Raw genomic sequence first — 26,337 nt, 5'->3', positions numbered from 1 at the left:
GTGGTAGTGCCAGAGCTGTGGCCAGGCACAGCCGCAGTCACAGGGGGTCAGGCTGTGAACCCCCGTCATCCCCGCAGGGCTCCCGGGACAGCAGCCGCTGCTGCCACGGCACATCTCCATCTCTGGCAGAGGCAAGGGCTGGAGCAATCACAGCCAGCCCGGCCCCGGCCCGGCTGCTGGAGGCTCGCTCCTTGCCTGCACTCTGGGCACTATTTTGGGCAGGCTGCTGCCCCAGGGCGTCCGTGCCAAGTCTGGTTTTAGCAGCGTGCAGCTCCACTGACTCACTGCTTGTGCAAGCGGCCTGTGGCTGCCGGCGGCAGCCCAGAAAGCACACCCTGGCCGGGCCCCCCTCACCTGATCGGGCCTCAGCAAATAAATAAATAACACCGCAATGCCACAACACCGCCTGCCACGTGCCTCCACAGCAAACACCGCGGCGGGGCCAGTGCCCATGCAGCGGTCGGCCCCCACGCAGTGATGAGTGCCTGTGCTCCTCCCCAAATGCCCCACTGTGGGCACAAAGCGCTGGCCCCTGGCCCCCGGCCCCCAGCCCCCGGCCCCTGTCCCCTTCAGTCACCAGATGTGGCACTCTGCCCCTTGCACCCGTCGGTGCCGGCATGCACGTTCCTGCTCTTGTGAGCACGCTTGTGATCTTGCACACGTGCTCATGCTGAGCACAAGCGATCCACTGCTCTTCCCAACTGCAGCAGCGTGCAGCTCCTTGTGTGTATGTGTGCCCTGCTCCCCCCAGCACGGCCACAGCCCACCGCGTTTCCAGCGTGGGACCCAGACCCCAGGGCAGCAATGAAATGGGGTGACCAAGGTTTGCTCAGGAACGAAGCAAGGACCGCACAAGCGGCCCCAGTCCAGAACAGGACACTGGCACCCATGGGTCTCACTGGACTAGCACAGCACAGATGCTTGGCTGCACACAAGAGCTTGCTCCTCTCATGCAAGCATCCCCAAAAGCCAGTCCCATGCTGCCACCTCTGCACCGAGCCAGCCTGCCTGAGGCCTTGCAACTTTTGCACCGTTCAGCCCTGCTAGCCACAGCGCCGCGGCCACCGGCTCCTTCCCCAGCCCTGCACCGAGGGAGCCCAGCGTGGCCGAGCACTCACAGCGTCTTCTCCCCCGGACCATGCACCCTGCGTGCAAGCAGCCCATGTCGCGCCCACACCGCCGGCCCCACTCTGGCCCGGTCACAGCTGCAAAGCCGCAGCCACCTTGCGCTAATTAAAAACATCCCTCATTGGAAAGAGCCAAAGGGCTGCTTCCTCCCCACCGCACCGGGCTGGCGCAGGTTTGAGGGATGCCGTCCCCGCCCTGCAAAACGCACAGCCCACCACCGCCTTCGCCCTCGGCCAGACCACGGCAGCTCCACTCCCCGGGGCTTATTTTTAGCGCCTGTTAAAAAGGAGAGGCAGGGCGCTGAACGCCAGCAGCCTGCAGGCAGGTGCCTGGCTGGACCCTGAGGCAGTGATGGCCAGTGGCTCCGGCGGGCGCCCCGGCCACCCTCCACCTGCCCCGCTGGCCCGTGTCCCCTCGCGGGAGGGGGACGGGCGCCTGGCCCCTGTCCCAGCCCCGGTGAGGAACAATAAGAGGGACACTGACCCCCGGGCGCCCTGACGTCAGCCGGCACCGCCGCCGGCACCGCCGCCAGCCCTGGCTCAGGGCTCCTGCTCGCCCTCGGCCAGGGCCGCGCTGGAAGCCGCCTGTTTGTTTATCTTCCTCTCCGGCATTGCTTGTTTTGATGGCACATCCTCCTCCTCCTCACCGGGCCCCGGGGTCGAGCCGTGAACCCACTGCGTCCTGTTTGCCGAAGTCCCGCGCTCAGCTTGCAGAGGCATGGAGCAGCCGCCCCCGCGCGCACCGGCCGCAGCAGATAAAAATACACAGGGCGAAGCATCCTGGGGCGCGAGGGGGACTATTTGCACTGATGGTATCCGTGGGTTTGTCCCCAGCATACCTGTCCCTGCCCTCCCCAGGGTCGGGGGCACGGTGCCGCATGGACCCCCTGACCCTGCCCTCCTCGCAGAGCCGGACCTCAGGCTCTGGCAGAAGCTGTGTCACGAAACTCCAACCATAGCCAGGCCGGGACAAGCTCTCAAAACCATGGGTGGGCACCCCATGCTGCCCCATGGGGTCATCTCTGCAACCCAAAGGGACACCTGGGGACAAAACACCTCCAACCCTCTGGGTCCTAGGCTGCTGGGAAGGGTGCTGAGGCAGCCCCGGGGTGCTGAGCCCTCTCCAGCCGCCTGCTCTTTCCCCTCACGGTGTGAACCCCTGGGCTTGCCAATAAAAGCTGCCGGCTTTGCCTCGGCTCGCACACGGCTGCCGCTCTCCTTCCAGCTCTGCCCAAGCCCAGGCAGCTGCTCAGCAGTGAACCCTTGCCAAAAACTGCGTGTGTGAAAGCATCGTTTCCTAAACGTATAAATATTCCCAGGGCTTTGCTGGAAAACTCCCCATGATTAGTTAAAATGCCCTGGACAGCTGAGTGCACACAAGCCCAGGGAAAGGGCATGTTTAAGCTGAGAGGCAGGAGCGTCCATGTACCGTTCTGCCCTGGGGAACTGGCAGGTCCTTTCCTCTCCATGGGGGATGCAGCAAAGGTTTGGGAAGCAAGCGCTTTCCCGCATCCCGCCAGGCCTGCACCACACCATCACAGCCCCTTCCAGCCAGGAGGTGCTTACCGCTACCAAACATCCACAACCTGAAGCCCCGTTTCCCAGAAGGAGAGGCTGGAAGGACCATCAGACCTCTCCTCCTGACCTCCTGCCCACTGACGTTCAACCACGCACATCCCGAAACCAAGCCCAGCAACTTGGTTTTCTTCCAGGCGGGCTCCCAGCCCACTTTTGGAGACATCAAGAGATGGAGGATCAACCACTACCCTTGGGAGCGTGCCCTGATCACTAATCACCCACGGGAGCAAACCCAAGTGCCTCCATCCTAGCTCCAAATTGCCTGGCTCCATCTCCCGGTGCCTGGCTCGTGTGCCGCTGCTCTCCATGAGATTAAAGAGAGCCCTTCACTAACCAGCATTTTCTCCTTGTAAAGACCCTCACGCACTGTAATCAAGGCGCCTCTCAATTTTCTCCCTGATAAGCTAGACGGAGCTCTTCCCTTCCAAGTCTCTCAATGCCCAGCTCATTCCCCAGCCCTCAATTCATTCCTGCGACTCCGCGCTGATTGTCCGGCGTCTTTTTGAAAAACCAGACACAGGAGTTGGTCGCAGCATTCCCAGCTTGCCGCAGCATGTCTCAAGGGACCCCAGCCCCTCTTGCTGCTCTTTTTTGGAGCTGGCAAATGGAGTACAAAATTGTGGGGGGGCTCTGAAATGCCTGCCCAGAGACAACAAGATTATCTAGCCCACCCTTCTGCTGGAGGAAGAGACGGGAGACTGGGGTGAACAGCCAGATTTGGTGGTGGAGAGCTGCAAAGCTATGTTTGGTGTTCCTCACTAACACAAGACGTAGGAGGCATCAGGAGGAACGACGGGGTACCACGTTCAAACCAAAGGCAGCAGCTGCTCGCATCTTCTGGCTCATTGCTGTGGGATGGTACATGGGCCAAAAGCATCATCAGCGGGTTTATAAAGCAATGGGATGAATGCAGAGAGGACAGATCCCCGCGGGCAAACTGAACGCACAACTGCATCCCTCAGACCCGGCTGCCTGGGGATGCAGAGGGGAAGCATCTCCCAAGCCCTGCCATTCCCCGTCCGGTGCTCCAGCCCCAAGATGATGCTCCTGGGCTGTTCCTGGGACACACAGCGCCAACTGCCTTCCCATCTTTTAAGTCTCTGCCGGATGAGCTCCCCACCAGCCACTTTTGCCCAGCTTTGTGCAGGGCTAAGTTGCTCCCCTCCTGCCGGCCCCGCTGCCCGAGCAGCCACCTGGCACCACCGAGCACCTTCCCCCGTGCCCCACACCCTACCAGCTCTTGGAGGACTCTGAGTTTCAAGCCTGATGTTCATCTTTAGCAGATGTTGTTCAGCCGACCCTTGGACAAAGACGTACTTCATCATCCCCCGATCCTGGCACATCCTCCTGCATCCTTCCAGCGACAGCACCGAAACATTTACCGACTGCTTCTGCCATGTCTGCTCCAGTATCAATCATTTTACCACCTCCGTCTACTAATAAGCTTATCCCGTTGCTGGGAGCTTCGGGTTTTCTCCTACTACACTAAATAAAAGCCTTTCCTTCTGTCCTTCGCCATGATTTTTCCCTGATGTCTTTAGCTTCTGTTATCCATTTTCTACACTTCATAATTTCTAATTTATATTGATTGCTATCTACTCCCGCTTTCCCATTTGTTATAAACTGCTCTTTTATTTCTAATTGCTGCCTTCACTTCGCCGCTGAACCAGAACGGGCTCTCGGCCAGCACTGCCCTCTTTCTTGATTGTGGAATTGTGGCTTTTTGTGGCTTCTGAAATTCTTCTGAAAGAGCTCACCATTTTCATTCACATTTTTCTATCTAAATGTTTCCTCTGAGCTGATTTCACTCATAATTTTCCCTCTGCTTTGGGAAATTAGCCCTTTCAAAGCATGAAGGATATAAATTACTGTTTAGGAATGTCCTTTCTTTGCCCAGAGTGAATGTAATCTGGTCATGATCATCAGTCCCTAGGCAACCTCCAAGTTGCAGTCCAGCAGTGAATTCATCTCTATCCATCATAACCGGGGGGAAACAAAAGTTGCCTGCGCTGGATGCAATGCCTCTCGTATAAAAAAGGGATCGTCTCTAATTTTTAGAAACTCTGCAGATGCTTTATTGCTGGCTGTGCAAGAGCATCAGCGCGTGTCTCACAAAGCGATGTCCTCTCGAAGCCCGTGTGACCCCACGGACACCCTGGCTGACTCCCTGGTCCCCAGCAGACACTGCTGCTCCCCACTCCTGCGCCTTCACAGCGAGCACAGCAACGCTCAGAAGCGTCCTGAGTCTTTTTGCATCGATGGGCATCGATCGTTTCTGATCTTGCCACATCGGTTTGAATCATTTTAGTGCTTCTGTGACTATTTCCAGTACTGAAAAAGGATCAGAGGAAAAACTCTCTCCTTCCAGCCCCAGTTTCTCCAAAGCACATGTCTGATTTTAGAGCTGAGCGCGCCAAGGGGAGAGTGGTGGGCACAGCACAGATAACAGGCAGAAAGGCACTTGTCCCCGCAATGCGCCACTGCAAAGCCACCCCTAAAAGCAGCAGAGCAACCAAAAGGACCAAATGGCTTCTCCTCATTCACCTGCTCCCTGCCTGCCATCAGCATCAGTGTTTCAGGTCCACAGCAAGTGCGGGAGGCAGGTGAGGATGCCCCAGTGATGGCACGCTCCCATGAAGCAGCCAGCCTGGCTCGCACCCCTAGCAACTCCCAGAAGGCACGCAGCAGCAAGAGGGTGACAAAACACGGTGCCACGTCCCCATCCAGCCCAGCAGCGAGAGGGTGACAAAACACAGTGCCACGTCCCCATCTGGCCATGCCAGATGTGACCCCAGCTCTGCTCACCCTGCAGACAAGGTGCAAGGACACAAGGAGGGCCATGGGGGAGCCAGTGGGCATTACCTCTCTCCCAGCAAGTCCAGCCATCCCCACCAGTGCCCCCATCCAGCCCAGCACACCCCACAGTGGGGCTGCTGGCGCCGGCTCCCCACCACCCCTTTGCCAAAGGAGAGAGGATTTGCACTGCTCCTTACCTCAGCCATGAAGTTCTGCTGAAACATCTTCTCTTGGAAGGGCTCTGTCCGCAGGCGGTCTGCAAGGGAAAGCAGGGATCAGCTCGGGCAGGTCTGGCCAGACCTCCCACCCTAGCTTTCCCTTCCCTCGCCCATGGGGTGAGGGGGCTGTGGGGGAACAGCTCCAGCATGCTCATCCCAGAGCCAGCAGGAGAGGCCAGTGGGCCCCTCAGGCTAGGGAGACATCACCCAGCTAGCAGAAGGTGCAAGGACCACAAGGAAGTGGAGGAATAAGGTTGAGCCTGTTGATGCACGCAGCAGCCAGGTAGCAGAGCCCAGAGAGCACCCACACTTGTCCCAGCACCCTCCTGCAGAGAGGAGCAGGGGACAGTGGCAGGACATGCTCAGCACCATTCCCAGCTTGAAAGAGCTGCCTGGATCTGAGCACCACACAGCCATGCTCTGCGGGGCAGGGGACTGCTTGTCTCCAGCTGCTTTTCTGGAGGAGTGAGCCAGCCTATGCCTTCCTCTTGCAGGACAGGGACAAACCCCTGTTATCCCTCATTCTTCTCTGCACCTCCTTCAAAGCACTAATTTTTCCCCGTCGTTGCTAAGATGTTGTCTGGAGAAGCACCTGGTCAGCTTTGCTCAGCAGCACTGGTGCAAAGCTTCCTCCCAGGTTCCTGCCCAGGTAAGGGACAAGAGAGGATGCCTGCCCACCAGCATCAGTCCCTGGACCCCAACTGGGTTGTCCTGGCTACTCCAAGCCCTGCAGAGCCAGCACACAGCAGAAGAAAAGAGAGCATGGCCAACTGGCACAGCTCTAGTGCAGCTGCAGGGCAGATCCAGGCTCCTGTGGTGGGGTACCTGCCATGGTAGAGGGTCTGGACCACATCACCTTCCTGGCCATGATACACAAGTCAGGGCTGGGCCCCATTGGACCCCACATCCCGAGGGGGCAAGGTTCCCACAGAAGGGCAAGTATCACCTCTGGCAGCAGGACAGAGCCCAGCCCAAGCAAGGGAAAACACAAAAAACAGTGCCCAGCCAACCTCCATGGGTGGAGGACACCCCCCCGCGTGGCTCCCCCAGGCAGGTCCTGACCCACGTCCTACCTGACGAGGCTTCCTCCCTCCCGTTCCTCCCAGTGGTGAGGCGGGCTGGGCACTGGAGGGGGGCCCATGCGCACGGCTGTGCTTCCCGTGGTGCAGAGAGCCGGGAGCCCCTGGTTGCTCTCCAAGTGCTCGGCAAGCTACCGCGCTCGGGAAAGGAGCCTGACACCACTCCAGGGCCAGCCCTTGGCATCCCCGCCGGCTCCTGGGGAGCGGCCAGGTGCTCTCGGCGAAGCGGAGAGCCCCTTGGCGACTCCCCAACTCCTCTGGCTACCGGTAAGGGCCGTTCTTCCCCCAGCTCTCCCTAGGGGCTACTCCCCAGCCTTCTGGCTACCATCTCGCTGCCAGCACGGCTGAACATGAAACACAAGCCTGGCTGGGTAATAGCCAGAGGGAGCAGAGCACGCCAGCCCCGCGCTAAGGAGGAAACTCGTTCCCTGCTTGCTTGTCTCTCGGCCCCGGGCATTCCTCCTCACCTCTGCTGAGAGCAGCCCCGCTCTCCCTGTAGTCTTCGATCTCAGCATCCTTCTGGAGCAGCAGGGAGGTCAGCTCTTGTACCTGGTACTGCAGCGCCAGGCTCATCCGAATCAGGGGCCGCACGAGGTGACGGGACACCTAGGATGGAGGGACACTCTAGGGAAGGTCCAGGGATGCACTCAGCTGTCCATAGAACGGTCAAAGCAGGGCAACCAGCAAGGTTCTAGCAAGAGCTGCACTCCTGGTCATGCAGGGCTCCCCAAGACACCCCACATCTCACCCAAATCCAGTGGGAAGCAGTCAAAAGACATGAGCTGGGAGAAGGGAGCCAGGATGCTGCAGGACACATCCCTCCATCCCAGCCCCTTTCACAGCTGGGGACTGCGGCATGGGAGAGTTTGGGTGGGAGAGCCCAATGGGGACAGGATGCAGGGGTGGGCAATGCTCCAGCCGCCATTTGGGGTGCAGCAGAAGGCAGAGAGCCCCCCTGTGCCACCCAGACCCTCCCCACAGCTCTGCATGCCCCAGGGCATGATCCTACGCAGGAAACGGGCACACCTGGGCGAAAAAACAGAAGGGCCCGAGGTGTCAAACTGCGGCTTGAGGAACAGGAGAGACTTTCCCAGGGAGGTGAGATCAAAAGCAGCAGGGATCCCAATGCGCAGGACACGCGCAGGCTGCAGCTCCCCGTTGCAGCTCACCATGCCCACCCTTAGCTTACGGCCGCGCAAGCCCAATGCAGAGCTCTGGGCTCGTCCCCTGGCCTGGAGCCAGGCTGGGCTGCCCTGGCCCACCATGTGCACGAAGCAGCCTCCTGCCCATCACCTCTCGCAGCCCCTGGGAGGGCGTTTGGGATCCCCCCACCCCAGCACGCCCCTTGTCTTTGTGGCCAGGCTGAGCCCATGGGTGAGAGGGCAGCAAACCCAGCATCGCCTGCGAAGCCTTCTTGCCCCTGTGGCGAGCCCACGGTGGGCAACATGCTCTGCTCAGCCCCAGGCATGAGCCACAGAGGTGACGGCCATCAGCCACCCAAGCGCTCAGAGGGCACCGTCCGCTGCAGAGCTGGGACGGAGCAAGCAGCGGTTTGCCAGGTGGGCTCCGTGCCTGTCTCGAGCCCCTGGCCAGCTGCTGAGTAGAGCTTAGCAAGGCAGAGTCGGTCCCCATTCCTGCATCCACCCCAGCCATGCTCAGTACCCCAACTGCTTCCCGCCTCCTGGGTGCCCTGCAGACATCCAGCATGATTCCAAGCAAAGGGAGAGGAGCAGCTACCAGCCGAGAGCTCGGGCTTTGCATCAGCTCAGCCTCCACGCTTCTTGCCCAGGGAGAGACAGCAAGTCCCTAGGGCGAGCCAAGCCGGGACCCCGAGTTTATTTGCTCCCCAGTTCAACCTTGAAAGGAAGGACAGACACCCGGACAGCGGCTGGGGAGCCCAGCTCTCCTCCCCATGGTGCCCAAGCACAGCCATCCGCGGGGGAGAAGGGACCCGGGGGATTTCGGGCGATGCCGCCCGCCGGCAGCGGAGCCGCAGGGCCGGCCCCGGGGCCGGTGCTGCCGCCGGAGGCCCCCGCCGAGGCGGTTAGCGGGTACCGGGCGCCCTCTTGTGCGCGTAGGGCCGCAGGGCCCCGGGGTGCCGGCGGCGGCGGGGGGCGGCCCGGGCAGCCCCGGCCCCGCAGCGCCCTTCCCGCCTGCCGAGGTGCTGCCCCGGGGTGCCCGGCTTGCCACAGCGGGATCCAGGGGCTGCTTCCCGAAACCCAGAATGTCAGGCAGCCCCGTGGTAAGAGCAACTCCTTAACAGCCGGGGAGACCCCACTTTAATTCCCTCCGTCCCCTCGGGTACCTTCGGGGGTACCCGCCGCTCTGCACCCCGCTTCACGGCGCGCACAAAGGAGAAGAGCATTGCTCTGCTATGCGGGGTGCTCGCAGGGCATCGTCCCAAACTGGACATCTCCCTGCTGCCCTGGTAGCAGCATGCGCTGGGCCACCCCTGCCTTGCCGCAAGGCACCAGCCAAGGTGCCAAAGCCTCGGTGGGAAGAAACGGGGACAGTGAACCCCTCGGGAGGGGCAGCAGGCAGAGCCAGGCACCCTACAGCCACCAGCATGGCCTGAGACCATGCAAAAGCCTCCAAGCATCAGGAGACAGTCCTTAATTTTGGCCGTCGCCCTCCCCAAACTCTCTGCAGCTTTGCTCACCATCTCCACGGGCGCGGGGCAGCAGTGGAAGTCCCAGTAGAAGGGCAGTCCCGAGAGCTCGCTCTTCACGTGCAGGCTGAGGCCACCGGCAGCGCGGTGGCAGGAGAAGGAGGTGGCGGCGTCCGGCTGCCCTGCCAGCAAGGGGCACATCAGGTTGCACAAGCGGTGCAGGAAGGAGGACACGGGGACCGTCAGCCGCTTGTTCAGCTCCTGGGGAAAGGCAAGAAGGTTAGGGGCATAGCAACACCCCGGGGAGCTCAGCACTGGGAAAAAAGCAGCAGAAACTCCAGCATAGAAGGAGCCAAACTACTTCTGTGTGTCCCAGTGCTGCAAAAAGCCATCCCTCGGCCTCAGCTTCCAGCCCCACGTTCCCCACTGGTTCTCCCAGGCCAGCCGAGCTGGAAAGGCTCTCCTGCCCCGCCAGCCCGGGAGGGTCTGGGTGGTGGGCAGGGTGCAATAGCCTCCAGTAGCGCATCTGCCCCACATGCCACCACAGTGTCACAGGCTGGCCGAGAGCTGTCACAGCTCAGCTAACAGCCAGAGCTGGGGGACGGCTGCCACTGCATGCCCACCCCTCCTGCCACCAGCCGCTCAGCACAACCACTCTGTGACACAGGGACATGGCAGACAGGGGTGGCACATGGGGGCCTGGGCACACAGGCTAGGGTGAGGGGATGAGGCATGGCCCCATGTGTTTTGGGGGCCATGCTGACAGGACACCCCATGGGAGCCTGTGCCTGGCTATGAACGCGAGCAGGAGTCTCTCCGTCACTGGTGGGAAGACAGCCTTGTTTCAAGCTCCTCCTTGGTCCTGGGGAAATCAGCTGCCCATCCAGCCCACAAGTGAAACGAGTGTGCCGGCCTCAGCACGCAGCCCCAGTGAACACCTGGCTGCCCTGGGCATGCTAAATAGCCTGACCCACTCTCCCAGGAGGAGGGTGCTCGGCCAGCCTGGGGTGACAGTGCTTGGGCAGAGCCGCCCGGGGACTCCCCAGGCTGGGCGTTTGCACCCGAGCTCTGTCAGATCCAACAGCCATTGTGTCACCAAGCAGTTTATGCTGGGATGTCAGCTGCTGCGAGGAGAAAAGGAGGTCCCTGGACTTTCCAGACACTCACCTTGGACCTTTGTCCCACGGCCTCGGCGTCTGCACTCTCGTACCAGACACTGCTGAGGTCAGAGATCAGCAGGATGTAGCCAGTATCCGTGAAGCACGCTTTGGCAAGAAAAGCGGACTCGCCAAAGCAAACAGAAGCCCAGGGCTGTGTCAGGAGGCTGCTCTCCAGCTCCTCGGAGCCCTCCATCTGAAAAAGAGCAATCAGGTCTCTGCCTCACGCCCCACCCAGGAAGACCTGGGTCCCTGGGGTGGCCTCACAGGGACCCTTGGTCGCTGCCGGCCCCTCCACGATGCCAGCCCCACCTCGCAGCCCAGAGGTGAGGATGCTCAGCCAGCTCTGGTCACATACATCCCCGCACATGCGTTCAGCTCTGCTGGCGCTAGCATTTTGGGAAGCTCTGTGCAGAGCAGTTCCTACCCCAGCTCATAATAAGCACCCCAAATGTACCAGCAATGTAACTGCTGCCTCCCCGACATTATCTGGCGCTTGCTGCCATTAATACAGGAAGACCTTTACATCCAAATTAACATTTAAGCTGCCCTGCTTGCATCAGGATGAGGAGCAGGATACTGCAGCCCTCCTCCTGCTCAGACATCCCGTCCCTGTGCTCCGCGCGAGCCACGTGCTGTCCCCTGCCTGCACTGATGCTGGCAGAGTGCTGGCAGCAGCCCACACCGCCTGCCAGCACTGCTGCTTCCCACTCCTCCCTGTGACAGGCTCCGTGCCTGCCAAAATACTCGGGGACCCGGTGTCCCTGGGGTGCCTGCAGGACTGGGGCTCTGCGGAGCCACGGAGTTACCCGAGGGCAAGAGGAGCAGGCGGGCCAACGGCTGTCGGGGCGAGGGGCTTTGCAGAGGCGAGCGATGCCAGGCCGGAGGCAAAGGCCAGACTACAGCTCCCAGCATGCTGCTCTCTTCCGCAGCGTGCAAGGTGCCGGGGCATGCTGGGATGTGCAGCACTGCGCGCCATGGGCCACCGGTACGGGGAAACGGCCACAGCCGTCGCTTCCTCAGGGCCCAGGGAGCGACTGCTCCTGCTCCCTTGCCTGCTGACGAGGATGGGGACCCAAGCTGGCACATCCCTCTCGAGCATCCCCAGTTGTCTCAGGAGGTGCCATGTCCAAGACACTGTGCGAAGCAATGGGGACTGAAATGCCTTAAGACTTTGTTTTGCACTTGCTTCTGTTACGAAATGTCCTGGTACAAGTGCCTAGCTGGGTACAGCCCTGCAGCATGGTACAGCCCGGAGAGGCAGCAGCAGCCAGGGGCTCCTGTCCCTTGGCCCCGGGCATATTCCTCAGCCCCAGCAGCCGCAGGGTGCCTGCGCAGGCACGGCACAGGGCATGCACCTGCACTGCTGCTCTCCCCGCCTTGCACTGGGACTTGGCTGCTGCACCCCAGCAAGCCCCACGTAGCTGGGGCTGCAGGTGCCTGTCCCCCCCATGCCCAGGGACTGGGCTCACAAGACACCACAGAGCAGGACTGTGCCGGACTGGCAGGGTCCGCGGACACCGTGCACCCCCAGCCCTTGAGCCTCCTCCACACTGAGCACAGCCCCATCCTTGCCCTGGGCACCAACCGCCCCCACTCCCAGCACCCATGCACTGACTGTCATCCCCCACCTGCACCCATGCATTGAGGCCATCCACCCTGCACCCACAAACTGCCCCACCCCCCACCCATGCACTGCCCCGAGCCCCCTATTTGCACCCTATTCACACCCCCTCACTCACCCCTGCTCCCTACCATGTAGGCTGCAGCCACCCTTGGGGTGGGGCCGGGGAAGGTGGTCATCCCGGAGGGTTTGCATCCCAAGGGGGTGCCAGGGGAGGTGGGAGCAGGCAGGGGCTTTGGGGTGCAGGACCCAGGCAGGGTGCAGGACAGATTGGGTTGCATGGCCAGGTTAGGGCGCAGGAGGGTTTGGAGTGCAGGACCCAGCTGGGCTTTGGGCACAGCTGGAGTGCAGGGCCAGGTTGGGGTGCAGGGCAGGGTGCTGGCTGGGCGAGGTTGGGCTGTGCATTGCACCCCGTGCCCACTGGGTGCACAGGGCCCAGCTGTAGCGACCACAGGCAGCTGAGGAAAGGGGGCTCCCCCCTGGGGCCCTGCACGCACAGTGGCGCCATGTCCCTCTCACCCTGCAGCCACCTTGGGGTGTTCCTGGACATTGGGGGCTCCCCAGGACCAGGTGGAGGGGGTAGCCACAACATGGAGCTGCGGCCCAGCCTGAGCACATCACTCCTGTGGACTGCCTCCGTCGTTCTCCCAGCCTAAGTCAGTCCTTCCTTGGAGCTTGCGCCCAGGGCCAGCTTGCATCACCCAAAGGCTGCAAAACTCCAGGCTTTCCTAGCCCAGGGTTGGGTTTTCACAGGCCAGTTCAGACTGGTGGAGGCAGCACTGGGAGCGCAGGGCCCTGCGTGCGGACTCTGATCTGCTGTAAACGCTGGAGCAGTGAGCAGGGCTGGTGCAGACTCCGCTGCAGTTGGCGTAACCAGCCAGCAGCGGGAAGCCAACCCAGGCACTGAGCTTAATCACGGGGGTCAAAGGCGATGTTTTCTTCCCCAGAGAACTGCTGCTGTCTCATTTAAGAGCAAGAGCAATACCTGGGGGGCAGTTAAGCAGTGAGCACTTGCTGGAGCAACTCACTACAGGTAAAAGTGGGTTCACTGTTTTGGGGAACTGAGCTGCACCCCCAGCCTGGGGCATCCTGATGTGCCAGAGCATTGGTATACACCTGGTGCCATGGGCATCAAGGGGTTCTGGGCACAGCTAGGCGATGGCCGTGAGGAGGGGGAGAGCCAGCCCTTCCCCAGCACAGTGCCAGCAGGTGAGCAGAGCCAGGGGCGACAGCTCTTTGGGGCTGGACAAAGCACTGAGCCCTTCCCCAGCCACATCCAGAAGGTGATGGTGGGCTTTAGGGACAGCCCCAGCCCCAGCTGCAGTGGCACCAAGTGGAGGGTGGGCTGGCATCTCCCAGGCAAATCCTGGCTGGAAAGGAAACCCCTGGAAAGGGCAAAGGTGGTTGAAGGTTTTTATAGCTCACTCCCAAGCAGGGACATGAGGTTTGTGCTGGGAGTGTGGAAGTGCAGGTCCCTCCAGTCCATGTGGGCTTCAGAAACGAGGAGCAAAGTGGCCCGCAAGCTGCCTTGGGGGCACAGCCCCAGACCCCCATGAGGTGTCCCTGCTCCGCAGGGTCAGGCCACAGTGTGCCACACGGGCATCTCTGTCTCGCTCGGCCTCCTGGCCAGCTGCAGCTCCCCTGAGCCGGGTTTGGGGAGCAGGTGTGTCCCTTCCCCTGGTGCAGCAGTTCCCTCCTCGGCGGCATGGCTGCCCTCCTCCTTCTCCTCCTCCTCGCTCCCTGGGCAGAGGAAGCAGCAGGGGAAGGCTTTGCAGGAAGATGGCAGCAGCCTCCTCAGCCCAGCAGGGAGCCCATACGCATGGCTGGCTTCTCCGCTCTCTCCACAGGGGTGGTGATCACCTGCCCCGGCTTTCTGCAGTGCCAGCTCAGAGAGCAGCCCTCGCTCCTCCACGGTTCCTGCAACCAGGGCGGCGGGCAGTGAGATGGGAGCCCCTTCCTCCAGCTGCACCCTCCTGGCCCACGCCAGGCCCAGGACCCCCAGCAGGGCTGCCGGGAGGCAGAGCCGGTGGTTCGGGGACAGTCCCCTGGCCAGATCCAGCCCTCAGAGCAGGGGCTCATGCAGACATCATCCCCTCACCTGAGACCGTGTTCTCCAGGAAAAATGACAAGAAGCCGGTTAAGAAGACAGGCACCATGAGCAGGGAGAGGAAGAGGAGGTCCAGGGGCACCCAGCCTGCAGGGACAGCATCAGAATCACCTGGGATATCCCAACCCAGCAGCAGGGAAGGGGCAGGAGCTGCTGCAGCAGATTCAGGTGCCAAAGAGGGAGCTGCCTGCTGCAGTGAGCCGCCCCAGCCTCCCAGGACATTGGAGATGCGTGGTCACCATGCCACGGGGCCCAAGACTTTGCCTTGCCCAGGGAGTGTCCCCACTACCTGTGGCCAGGTGAGCTGGAGCAGTGCCGAGCCACCGTGGCACCAGCAGTGCCATGAACATGGCAAAGCCAACGATGAAGATGTTCCTCCCCGAGTCGATGTCTGCGTACTGGAAGTAGGAGATCCCCGTGCCCACGGCCACGGCGTAGGTTACGCAGAGCACCCCCCCTGCGAGGGGCAGGAGTCAGGCAGTGCCAGGCAGGCCATGGGCACCGCAGTGCAGGGGAAGGGCAGGGTACCCACCGTGAACCGCCAGCGGGATGCGGGTGAGGAGCCCTGCCAGCCTTGGGGACATGCCCAGCACCACGCACGCCAGCGCGCTTACTTGCACCGAGGGGCGAGAGCCAGCCTGGCAGAAAGGAGGACGGGAAAGTGAGGATGAGGAGTGTCAGTCCCCCACTGTGTACCCCCATCCTGCCATAGAGACCTGCCTTTCACCTCCAGCACTGGCTCAGGGACAGCCCGTGTGCCATGGGTGCCCCACACCTACTGTCCCATTGCCTCCCCCTCCCCATCCCTTGCCGACCTTCCTCTCCCCACCCTGGGCATACCTGCGTGAGGCCGGTGGCGCAGGTGTTGGCGATGCTGGCGGCCGTGCCCCCCGGGGTGCCCAGCAGCCCTGCCAGGAGGCTGCCCAGCCCTTCCATGCAGAGCCCCCGGTTGCAGTCATGGGGGGGCAGCCGGGGGGCTCGCAGCAGCCTCCTGCACAGCACGTAGCAGCCCACCGAGTTCATGCTGCAACCGATAGCCATGGCGATGCCCGCTGCCAGCGCCCGGAGGGTGAGCAGCGGCCACCCCCACTCGCCTGCAGCAGAGGGAGAGGGGATGGGTGACAGGGGCCCTCGCTGAGGGCGGATGGCTGCACCCAGCCCTGCCGTCCCTCACCTGCGTAGGGGATGCGGAGCCAAGGGGCGTGGAAGGTGCTGTTGGCCCAGGACAGCTGTGCCATGGCCAGGTCCAGCGATTCCCAGGGGATGTAGAGATGGCTGAGGATGGCACAAACAATGCAGACACCAGCAAATGGGAGCAGTACCTGCAAGGCATCAAGGGGAACCTCAGCAGGGAATTCTCCTCTGCTGGCCAGCACCCCGCTTGCTGTGCCCCAAATAATAGGCCCTTGTCCTGTCACCTCTCCCAAGGAGCCATGCCACATCTCCCCTTACCCCTGCAGGGAGCATCCCAGGCTCTGCTGCTCCAACACCCTTGAGCACAGGTCCCCTGCGCTCCCCCAGCAGCACCCACACCCCAGGAGTTGCACCAGGACTTCCCCCTGCCTCTGCTCCGAGCACCCAGCTCTGCTCCAGGCCCACTGGGTCCCACTTAACCCTGCACCAAAGAGCCAGGCTTGGAGAAAAGCCAGGGCGCAGTGGAGGGGGCAGAGGTAGACAAGCCACAGTACCACAGTACCGAGAACGTGCGCAGGGTGGGGACGGATGGCTCCGTGGAGCCCCTCCGAGCCTGGGGCCAGGCACAGAAGGGCAGGCGGCAGGACCCCAGGTGCTGGGAGAAGGTGACAGCAAGGAACATGAGCCTAGGAGAGGAAGGACAGGTTCACCACGCAGCATCACGGCGATGGGGCCCCAAATGCATGCCATGCACTGCAGGGATGCCCCGTTCCTGTCCCCATGGCAAAGGGAAGCCCCAGGGGCTGCACACTGGTGTGGCCCCCCGGGCCCACGTACAGCAGGGCTACCCCCCAGTTAGTGGAGCAGAAGAAAGCAGCCTCCTTGTATGCTGACAGCCCAATGATGGAGAGGGTGGGGGCCAGGACCATGGGCCCACAGTGCTGGGCTGCCCACCCACACATGCCGGACACTCCCAGCGCCAGCTGAATCAGCCCAGAGACCAGCACGGCTCCAGAGACCTGTGAGAGGAAAGGATGGCACCCATGGGGCAGGATACATGGAGAGCAGCCCAACAACCCTCCCTTGGCCACACTCCCACTGCCCCAGTAGCATCACCCATCCCCCATGCTCCAGCCATGCTCTGCTCACCCAAAGCCCAGGAGAACATATGCACCATGACCTCCATTGCCTTTGCACATGCCCTTGTGTCCCCCCTTATTTGTGGTGATCCCCAGGAGAGCTGGAAAAGGGGCTGGGGGAACAGGGATGCAGGTGACACGTGGGGTGCTGGTGGAGCAGGAGGACAGGGACCCCCAGCCCAGCGCAGGAGCACCCACCTCTCGCAGCAAGGCAGCCCGGCTCCCTGTGACGGTGCAGTGTGGTGCAGGGCATGCGCTGGCCACAGCCGTGCCTGGAAGGGAATTCCAGAGGGATGTGATGCGTGTGTATGCTGGGCTTCTGGAGCTGGATCCAGGAGCATGCCGTGTGGAGGCTGCTGGCTGGAGAAGGGCCAGTGTGGCAGCATCCCTGTCCCCATAAGCCCTGACCCTGGGGAGGGGACCAGATGCGCTGCAGGTGCACTCAGGGGTGAGTAGGGTGCTGTGTACCATCACCAGAAGGGCCAGCAGACAGGATCCCTTGCTACCCCTCATCCCTACCCCGTGCGCCTCGTCACTGCCGTTCCCCTGGCACCGGCATGGCCCCAGCCCCGCGGGACACAGGCTCCAGGGCTGTGCTCACCGTTCCTGTTCGTACTGGCACTGAGGGACAGGTGGGAGCTCAGCACCATGGCAGGGACCAGGTACTCGAAGGATGGGATTTGAACCAGCGGCAGCCTAGGGAAGGGGACAGCAAGGGCACGTTAGGGAGGAAAGAGGGGACAGGGCTGCTCCCAAAGCCCTGGCTGCCAGAGGAGCAATGGATGGGAAGAGGAGATGAGAACCCCAAAGCGGCAGGAGGTCACCCCATATCCCAAACGTGCCCTAGCACATCATAAGCGGCAGCACGTGGGATGTGCACAGAGGCCGGGGCTTTGCCAAAGCACACACCCAGCCCCTGCGTGGGGCACGGGCAGCTTAGGCACAGGATGGCCTGGAGGAGCTGCGTGCGATGCTGGAGCAAGGCAGTGAGGAGCTAGAGGGAAAGCACAGAAGTTTTGCTAGAGGGACGCGTGAGAGAGGAAGATGGAGTGATGGCAGGGAGGGACAGGCGTGCAGAGATGCAGGGCAAGGGGTTGTCCTCGTGCCCCTTCCCACCTCCAGCAAAGGCTGTCTTCCCACAGCCTAGGAGGAGGCAGAGGCATGCCCTGCCACGGCATCACCCTCCTCCGGCAACAGCGGCATCCCCTTTGTCCCCCTTGCTCACCCGCTCCCCAGGGTGGTCTGCAGCACCGTGGAGATGCCGCAGGCAAAGAGGCTGCGTGCTAGCAGCTCGCTGGTGGCCTGGGCGTGGGGCGGCTCCTCGGGCAGGGTGGGCAGCAGGAGGAGGTGGAAGATGCAGAGCAAGGAGGCCTGCACGGCCAGGTGCTGTGTGGGGAAGAGAGGGGGTGGTCGCAACTCCCAGAGCTGCAGCCCCCCGCGCCCGGCCTCCCCGAGTGGATGCAGGCTCACTGATACATCCCCAGCAACCCATCACTGCCCGCTCCCCTCCCAGCACACCCAGGCCAGAGCCCCACGCGCCCTTTGCCTGGCAGGATGCGGTCCCTGCGCTGCCATCCCAGTCCTCTCCCCATCACCCCATCTCTCTGGCTGCTCACCGTGGTTCCCCCCTTACCTGAAGGGCTAAGCAACAGCTCAGCATCCAGGAGCATATCTTCTGTGGGGAGCACGATGGGAGCACAGGGCTCCCGGCACCAGGCACTCCGCGGTGGCCCCCATTCATGCTGCTGCCTCCCTGCACCGCTCCCAGTTTGAGATGCAGAGGGGGTGGGCAGGCTCCCACCCCCCCCCCCCGAGGGCTCCTCACAGCCCGCACACGTCTGAACTTCCACCTTCTGCAGGAGCTGCCCCAACGTTAGCCATTAACTCGAGTTGGTGAGTAACCTGCCCTTGCAGCCAGGAATGCAAGTGTCACCCTGGGTTGTCACCGCAAGGGCCAGGCGACAGCCACCCATGGCCAGGACAACAGACGCTGGTACAGTGCCAGCTGCCCACAGCCCAGGTCCCGTCCCTGCGTCTTGGGGTACATGGGGCAGGGACTGGGGGGGCCACAGCACAGACACCTCTTCCTTCACGTGCTTGGAGCATCCTCACCAACAAGAGTCCTCCAGCTCCAGCATGCCCTGCCCGTGCAGGCACGCTGGAGCTGGAGGACAGCATCCCCCTGCCCTCCTGGTCCAGCCCTTCCTCACCATCAGGCCCAGAGGAGCCCGTTAATAGCTGCACAGCTCCCCCCGGGTCTACCACTCCCCTCCCCGGGCACCGCGCCCACACCAGGAGGGTCTCCAATGGGGTTCTGTCATGTTCCCCATGCTCCTAGGAGAGGGGCACTGAATCCTGCTGCAGGATAAGGATGCCAAGGATGAGGGCTGCCTGCGTGGCTGGGAAGGCTCCCAAGGGGGCAGAGGCAGGGGGTGCTCGTGTTTTTGTCACGGGGCAGAGGTGGTTGTGCCAGCGACCACAACGGCGACCCTGCCAAGCCCTTGCTGCTCGGGGCTCACTCATTAACCAGACAGACTTCGGAGAGCAAAGAGCAGTGGAGACCATGCATTCCCCACATTCCCAAGGATGGGGAAACTCCTCTCTCCCGCTGCCCTGGCCTTCCCCAGGCACCAGACCTGATGTCTCTCCTGCCCCCTGTCACCAGAAAGCCTGGTCCCTCCTGAGCCCAGCAGGACAGGCCTCGCTGCTCCAGGGCTCACTTGCCAGCACCTAGGATCTGCCTTGCACCCTGGCTCGGAGAGCAAGCACAGCTGCATCGATGGGGCTCCACAGTGGGGTACCCGCGCTGCCAGCACGGAGCAGCTCAGCAGGACAAGGCAGGCACACAGCAAGAACTACTTTTATTGGAAGAGATTTGCATCTACAAAAGAGTGAAAAACGGGTGTAAAATCCACAGTAAAAAGGGGCACGATGAGCCGGGCTGGTCAGCAAGACACAGTGCCTTCTCCCCGCCCCGAGGAGCAGTCAGGCACCGTTTGCTCACAGCCAGACAGCTGGGGTTTGGGATGGGGTCACAGAGCACCCCAGTTTCAAAGCACCCAACACAAGCAGGATAAGGAAGCTCGGCCTTAAACACACCTCACCACCTCCAAGCCCAGCAGGGCACAACCTTTCCCTGGGGCACAGCCACATTGGGGTCCCCTCTTGGTATGACCCTTGCACCTCCTGAGAAGTGGCCTGGCAGCCCCCAAGGCAAATTGCCGCTATGGCCAGCCAGCTCGGGCTGCTCGCTCTCACCCTCCTTCTACCTCCTCTCCCCTCACCCAGGCACCCCACCTTCTCCCGGAGCACCCCGCTGCCCCACTGGGGTCACTGCCCCAGCCCCTCCACCCTGCACACACAGCCTCCGCATCCTACATCCCACACACCACCTCTGCCCAGCACCACCAAGGGGCACCCTCTTGCTGTAGGAAGAGGTAAAACACCCCCCGTGCCCTAGCACCCCAGCCCAAGGGCACCCCATTTCAACCCTCCAGATAGTAGGTTCCCACCCCAGCACCCCAACAGCAAGCCAGCTCTGCCCCAACCTGTCCCAGCAGCCCCCAAAGTGAAGGACATCCCTGCCCTGGGCCGGGGGGGACACATAAATGCTGGTTTGGAAGTAACGCAGGGGCCTCCAGCCCCACGCAGCCCCAGGGATCAGAGGTCCCAGAAGTGCAAGGAAGCGAGTTGTGCCACACTAGGAGGGAAGGGGAAAGGGCCTGCTGCCCTGTGCTCCTAGCTGGGAAAAATGAAGCTCTTGATTCTGCTGAGATCCATGGCAGTGGGCAAGGAGCACTGCCTCAGCCCCAAGGGGTCCAGCCAGTCCTTGCGGTTTGGGGCTGCATCCCATGTGGGGCCCGCACCGGTTGAGCAGGCATGGCAGTGGAGTGCCGGAGGAACCGGGAGCACGGCGAGTCCGAAGGGGCCAGGCTGGCCGGGGGCTGCAGCGGGGGCAGTACGGTTAGATCTCTCACAGGCGGTGGGTATTCTCCGGAAGGGGCCTTGCGGGGGGCTCCTGTGTTGGGCTAGATCAGGCGCCTTTGGGTAAGACAGAGCTGTCATGACGCTGCCCCACAGGTAGAGCGCAGTCGCCGTGACACCTCCGCGACGCGGCTCCTCGGTTGTCTCGTTCTCCCCCAGGCAATGGGTGCCGCTGGCTGGAGAGATGTCGGGCAGCTCGGGCTGGGGCTGGTCAGGGGCTGGGGCTGGCTGGGCATCCAGCTGGCAGCTGCCCTCCTCAGGGAACAGCACAGACCGGGGGGCTGCGGGGCTGACGCTCCTCATGCACATGGACCGGTGCACCACAGTGACGGAGGCGAAGACGGTGACAAAGCCAGTCAGGTACACTACGCCCAGGAGGCAGGCCAGCTGCAGAGAAGCCGATGGTTAGCCCAGACCCCCCAGCAGCCTCCCGCACCCAGCTGTGACCCAGCATGGCCACGCATTGACCCACCAGCCATGATGGCAAACGGCACAACCAGCACTGGGGCCGAATGCCAGGGAGCAGGCAGCCACGCTGCTAACAGCAGGGGGCACACAGCCTGTTCAAATCAGGGCCTAAATACCACAAACCAAAATGCCCCAGATGAAACCTAATGGCCCCTGTTTAAATCCCCAGCCAGCAACCAGTTCCCCCCATGCCACCACCATGACCTTGCACCATGACTTGTGGGGCTGCAGGCCAGCACAGGGCACAGACTAACCCAGCACCAGGCTGCAGTGCCTCAGGCAGCAGAGCTGCAAATCAGCATCTTCTGGCTTCTGACAGCCTCCCTTGGGAATAAACCAAGGGAATAAACCAAGCTGCTGCTTCCAGTGGAAAAGAGGGTCCTGCTCCAAACCCACGGCCTGCTGGGCCAGACGTTCTTGCAAGCAGCTGCTGCCCCATGCCCTTACCTTCACCACTTGCTGGTAGAACTGGCCCAGCACGTGCTGCCACACGGACTGCTCCATGAGGACACACAGATCCGTGTAGGTGAACCAGCCACGCCACATGCCCTGCTTTTCTGCCACACTGCAGGAAAAAAGGGGAATGGTGGATGTGGCATGGACCTTTTCTCCATCGAAGAAGCTTCAGCCCAGGCAGGCTTGGAGAAGAGCCTGCTCCAGGTCTATGGAAGGGAGCTGCAGAGCCAAGCGAAGGCTCACGGTACCCCAACCTCTTATTTCCCTGCAGCAGGGCTAGCTCTGAGCAGGGGCAGAGCCAGGGCTGCAGGGTGGATGAAAGGCTCACCCCCAGCCCACACACCTACCGTCCTTCCAGCCAGCTCAGCACTTCAAACAGCTCCCGGGGGTCTGTGTAGAGACTCCAGTCCTGCGGGGACAGCAGTGAAAGGTCAGCACAGTCAGGGCAGGCCACCCAGCACCCGGACACATCCTTCTCCGTTCCTTCATGGGAGCACGTTGGGGAAAAGCAGAAATCCAGACTCCCCTTAACACCTCCTTTCCCCCCGCCCTGTGAACTACTTGGCCGCAGTGACAGCCCCACTTACAATGGCGCTCAGGAAGTTCATCTCCAGTGTGTTCATGGTCTGGACATCCACCTTCCCTGCTGCTCCCCACTCATCGTTGAACACCTCCTCCTCCTCACCCTCGTCGTACAGGTACTTGCTAGCAACCATCTAAAAGCAGCACAAAGGACAGGACATCAGTCCCCCCTGCGCTTCTCCAGGCCTCCCTCCAACCCAGTGACACCCCCTCCCCCCCGCCCACACCGCTCACCATGGAGATCAGGAAGAGGTCCGACGATGAGATCTGCTGGAGGTATTCGGGGTTCCGGTGCCGGAGTCTCTCAATGTAAACCAGTGCCAGCATCATGGAGCAGGGCGAGATGCAAGCTTCCCTGTGGGACCAGACAAGAGCCAACCCGAAGGTTATTTGCGTGCTACAAACATACCAGTCACCACAGTACAACTTGGCTGCTCCCTCCCCACGGAGGCAGTGGGGAGGTTTAGTAAATAGACAGCTAGACATGTCCCAGCCTTGCCAGCTCTGCGCTGGCTACCCTGAGCTGCAGCAAGAGAAAGTGCAGGGGATGCAGGATGGAGAGCAGAAAGCCCTGGCTCCTGTACCCAGGCACAGCTGGCTCCGAACTGGGCAGCCCTGCCTGCAGCCAGGCACGCTGCAGGGGCTCGGCTGCCAAGAGCAGAGCCAGGGTTCAGACCTGGCTGCCCAGTGAGCTCCAGATCCAGCCAGTGCAGACTCCCAGTAACAAGAGCACCCCTGCACCCCAGAGAGCAGGACCAACCTGAAGCAGGCCTGGCTGTGTCAGGAAGCCACTGTGCCTGCTGGCCTTGCCACCCGCCCCCAGCTCCTCTTTGACACTAACCAGGCCTAAGCACAAAGCCAGTGCTGGCCCAGGGGACAGCAGTGAGTCATAGGCAGGACCAGAGCTCCCAGTTCTGACACAGGACATGAAGGGACAGGTTTTGCTTCTTACCGAGATACATGAGACACGTATTTCTTCTGGAGTCTGCGGATAGGGCTGGGAGCCACTTTCTGCAGCAACTCCACAGCAATATCTAAGACAGAAAAGCATCAAAAGGGGTTAGCCCCATATGGCACAGTTCACCCCCACCCTTCCCTTTTTCCCCACAAGCCCATTGAGCCTTGGTGCTTGCTCAGCTCCCCAAGTTTGAATTAAACTATGAAGGTAGGGCAGGCCTTATCAGAAGTCAGGGATGAGGGAGGAACAAACAAATAGGCAGGACAGCCAGACCAAAGCAGGAAGAGGATGTCAGTGTCCAAGGCCCAGCGGCAGTGCCAGATCCAGATTAGCATGTCTGCGTCACAGGGAGTTACCAGCAGTCAGCTGCACAGAGAGGCTAACACCCTCCCTTCACCCCACAAGACCTCAGGCAGCCCTTTCAGAGGCTTTCCAGGACCTGATGTCAACACCCGGTCTTCCCAGTCCTTTGCTCCCCTCCAACGAGCATCATCCTCCAGAGCTGGTCAGCACTGGCCCAGCTTTCTCCCCAGCACAGCCCTAGTGCCCCCAAGATGACAATGGACAACACATTCACGTGAACAGGAGCCAGAAGGCACTAACAGGGCATGGAAGCAGCAATACGATATAACTGCAGCTCCTCACCTCAGCCCGTTTCCCCCCACCCACGGACATGCCTCAGCATTCAGGCACTGAAAAGGACAGAGACTGACGGATGCTGGCAGATGGCTTCAGCAGCTCCTGTCTCACTTCTCAGTGCGATAGGACCAGCTGGGAGCATCCCAAACAGCCCTGCAGTCTGGTGCTCGGCAATAAGTGTCTGACGGGCAACTCCAGCTCCCTTTTGCTGCTGAGCCCTTGGCTGGCAGAGTCGAGAGCAGAGCTCGTGCCAGCAGCCTCGCATTTCCAGCTCCCAGAGGAAGCACCACCACACCACCTCTTCTCTCCACACCCCTCCTTTTCATGTCTCTCCAGCAACTACGAGAACAGCTGCAGTCCCACAGGAATTATTTGCCTGACAGCAGCCACCAAGCTCAGAAACACACTGCTCTAAGGGACCTTCCCAGGTCATTCAAGCTAGGATCCACAGCAGGCAGACACAGCTCCAGCCAGCCACCCACCAGCAGCTCCCACTTCTCACACTGCTGCTCCTCTCTCTGCCCTGCTTGGCCACCCTTGTGCTGAGCAGGGACACACACACTGGCCAATGCAGAGACAGCGGCAGGGCTCTGAGGGATGAGATCCGCTTCCCCCGTGAGACCTTGTCCCAACACCAAACCTAATCCTTCAGCCCACAAATCCAACCCATGACAACGTGTCCTGCCCTAGAGGACAGGGAGAGCAGCTGATCGCGGTCCCCATGTCACAGCCACGGCATGCTGAGGGTGGTGACGGTGCTTCCTTTCCAGAAGGAACAAATTCACTTTTCAACATCTTTCTCCTCAGCCAGCCCCACGTTGCCTCCTGCGACTGCCCCCCAATGCCAAAGACCTTTTCCAGCTCCTCCTGCTGCTCTGGACTCTCCCCACAATTGCCTCTATCTCATCTGAAGAGCAGCGCCATGAAGTCGCCACGTAGCAGTGGCACGGTTGCACCAAGACAGATGCCATATCGCTAGGTCCTGTTTTTTTGACAGTGGCTGATAGCAGCTGGCCAAGAAAGGCTGTAAGAGCAGATAAGCTCGCAGTGATATTCTCTGTGCATTGCTCCCGCCCCCAGCTGCTGGAGCCAAGGCATTTCCTGGGTGTGAGGCAGTCTTTATAGTTAATAGACCTCTACAGAGTCTTCTTCCATGAGTGTGTCCTTTGAACTCTCCACACTGGTAGCGTCCTGTGGACCAGTCCCATCTCGCACCCGGGTGCGACGCCAGCCCCAAAGGCGAGCCGCGTGCCTCCCTCGCGCCAGAACTCATGACTCCCAGCAGGACCCAGGCAGCCAGCCGCCCTGCCCAGCCCTGCTCCAGCACCATGCGCCCAGCATCCCCCTCCTCGCTGGGGGGATCACATGCAGCCTCTCGACAACTTCAGACCATTTCCCCAGAACTATCGCAAGAGTTTTGAATGCAAGCACACTTCCCCACCTGCTCAACGCCCCCTGCAAGCTGTGTGAGCATGCAGCTAATGGAACCGCTAACGTGACCCTACTCTGAAGGCCCTCCAGCAAACCACTGCTTGCCCTTGACCGCTCCTCTCAGCTGTCACCTGCACCAGCTCCTCAGCCTCAACCCAACTGCGTCCTTCTGCTCACTCAAAACACTGCTGAATGAACAGGACAAAAGGGATGCGATCCAGACAAACACATGGCATGAACTTGTCCCCTTGCTGCTCAGAACTAGAAGTTAAATGAACTCCCCAGTAACTCGCAGAGCACAAGAAGCTGTCCAAGACATCTCTCATCAAGGACAGGGACGCAGCCTTCGCTGCCAAGGAATTTGCAAGCAACCTAAAGGAATCTGCACACCATCGAGGTGCCAAAAATGCAGCAGTGGGCCAGACAGGGCAATAAAACAGAGAGCAGGAGCCATGAGGCTCTGGCGCCCTGCCCGCTGTGCTGCGCACATGGAGGAAGGCTGGGCAGGGGTGGGATTTGGCGCTGGGGAGGGAGCGGGTGACTTGTTGGTCTCAGCCCCTGGGCTACTTCCAACCCCCTTGACTCAGCATTCCCGCCTGGGGACGCCCAGCAACCCACCTGCCACGGGGCTGGAGAGATTATCCAGGCTGCAGTCTTTGTCCCAGCCATAATAGAGCCGCTTCCGCACCCTCTCGCTCAGCTGCTGGTGCCTGGGCAGGAACTGCAGGCAGACAGGAGGAACGTGAGAGAAGCCCTGAGCGCCCCCCGTACCGGGCTCTCCACCTCGGTCCGGCTTAGGGGCAGGGTGGGCCCGGTAGGGGCCCCCCAGAGCTCGGTCGGGGGCCCGGGTGCGCCGCCGCAGGGGCCGGGGTTGAAGGAGGGAAGGCCCCGGCGGCCTGCGGAGGCGTGGGGCTGGGGACAGGCTGGGCCGGGGACCCCGAGCACCACCAGTTCGCTCACCGTGAACTCCTGGAAGCCGCTGAGGGAGAAGGCGCCCTCCTCGTCCAGCAGCAGCCCGTCCAGCTCCATCCCGCCCGCGGCGCAGGGGCCGCCGGGTCCCCTCCGGTGGCCGCCGGGTGCCGGGCCCGCTCCGAGGCCGCAGAGCCGCGCCGAGGCCGGTGACCGGAGCCGAAGCCGCGGAGCCGCCGCCGGGCCGAGCCCTCCCGCCCGCCTTCCTCTTCCGGCGCGGGGGGGCGCGCCTGCGCGCAGCGCCCCGCCCCTCCCGCCCCCCGGGGCGCGTGCGCGGCCGGGC

General features: G+C 61.8%; 3 protein-coding genes across 8 annotated transcripts in view; all 3 read right to left on the bottom strand.

Annotated features, from left to right (window-relative positions):
- Positions 1-12,771, bottom strand: part of NHEJ1 (non-homologous end joining factor 1) — a 46,268-nt gene extending 33,497 nt beyond the window's left edge. The window contains exons 1-5 of one of the 6 annotated variants that reach the window (XM_087731564.1): positions 12,718-12,771; positions 10,574-10,759; positions 9,458-9,667; positions 7,266-7,404; positions 5,699-5,757 (exon numbers count right to left, since the gene is read on the bottom strand). In XM_087731564.1, the coding sequence (XP_087587690.1) occupies positions 5,699-5,757; positions 7,266-7,404; positions 9,458-9,667; positions 10,574-10,759 (594 nt within the window). In that variant the 5' untranslated portion in view covers positions 12,718-12,771. The other 5 variants (XM_087731559.1, XM_087731561.1, XM_087731560.1 and 2 more) reach the window with 5 other exon arrangements.
- Positions 12,772-13,749: 978 nt separating this feature from the next.
- On the bottom strand, positions 13,750-19,270 carry SLC23A3 (solute carrier family 23 member 3). Its single transcript, XM_009462134.2, has 12 exons — positions 18,201-19,270; positions 17,793-17,953; positions 17,169-17,263; positions 16,766-16,839; positions 16,266-16,447; positions 15,991-16,114; positions 15,469-15,616; positions 15,135-15,388; positions 14,827-14,932; positions 14,584-14,751; positions 14,286-14,381; positions 13,750-14,104 (listed from the first exon to the last, which is right to left on the bottom strand). The coding sequence occupies exons 1-12, from the start codon at positions 18,306-18,308 to the stop codon at positions 13,764-13,766; spliced, it is 1,857 nt and encodes a 618-aa protein (XP_009460409.1). The 5' UTR covers positions 18,309-19,270; the 3' UTR covers positions 13,750-13,763.
- Positions 19,271-19,411: 141 nt separating this feature from the next.
- Positions 19,412-26,321, bottom strand: CNPPD1 (cyclin Pas1/PHO80 domain containing 1). Its single transcript, XM_087731555.1, has 8 exons — positions 26,046-26,321; positions 25,704-25,806; positions 23,010-23,091; positions 22,292-22,412; positions 22,063-22,191; positions 21,823-21,884; positions 21,467-21,584; positions 19,412-20,938 (listed from the first exon to the last, which is right to left on the bottom strand). The coding sequence occupies exons 1-8, from the start codon at positions 26,112-26,114 to the stop codon at positions 20,306-20,308; spliced, it is 1,317 nt and encodes a 438-aa protein (XP_087587681.1). The 5' UTR covers positions 26,115-26,321; the 3' UTR covers positions 19,412-20,305.
- Positions 26,322-26,337: the final 16 nt, after the last annotated feature.

Source organism: Nipponia nippon, unplaced genomic scaffold (genome assembly GCF_047370975.1).
Source record: "Nipponia nippon isolate SJK-2023a ecotype South Korea unplaced genomic scaffold, ASM4737097v1 scaffold_5, whole genome shotgun sequence".
NCBI classification, from domain to species: domain Eukaryota; kingdom Metazoa; phylum Chordata; class Aves; order Pelecaniformes; family Threskiornithidae; genus Nipponia; species Nipponia nippon.
This window is presented reverse-complemented; position numbering and strand designations above follow the sequence as displayed.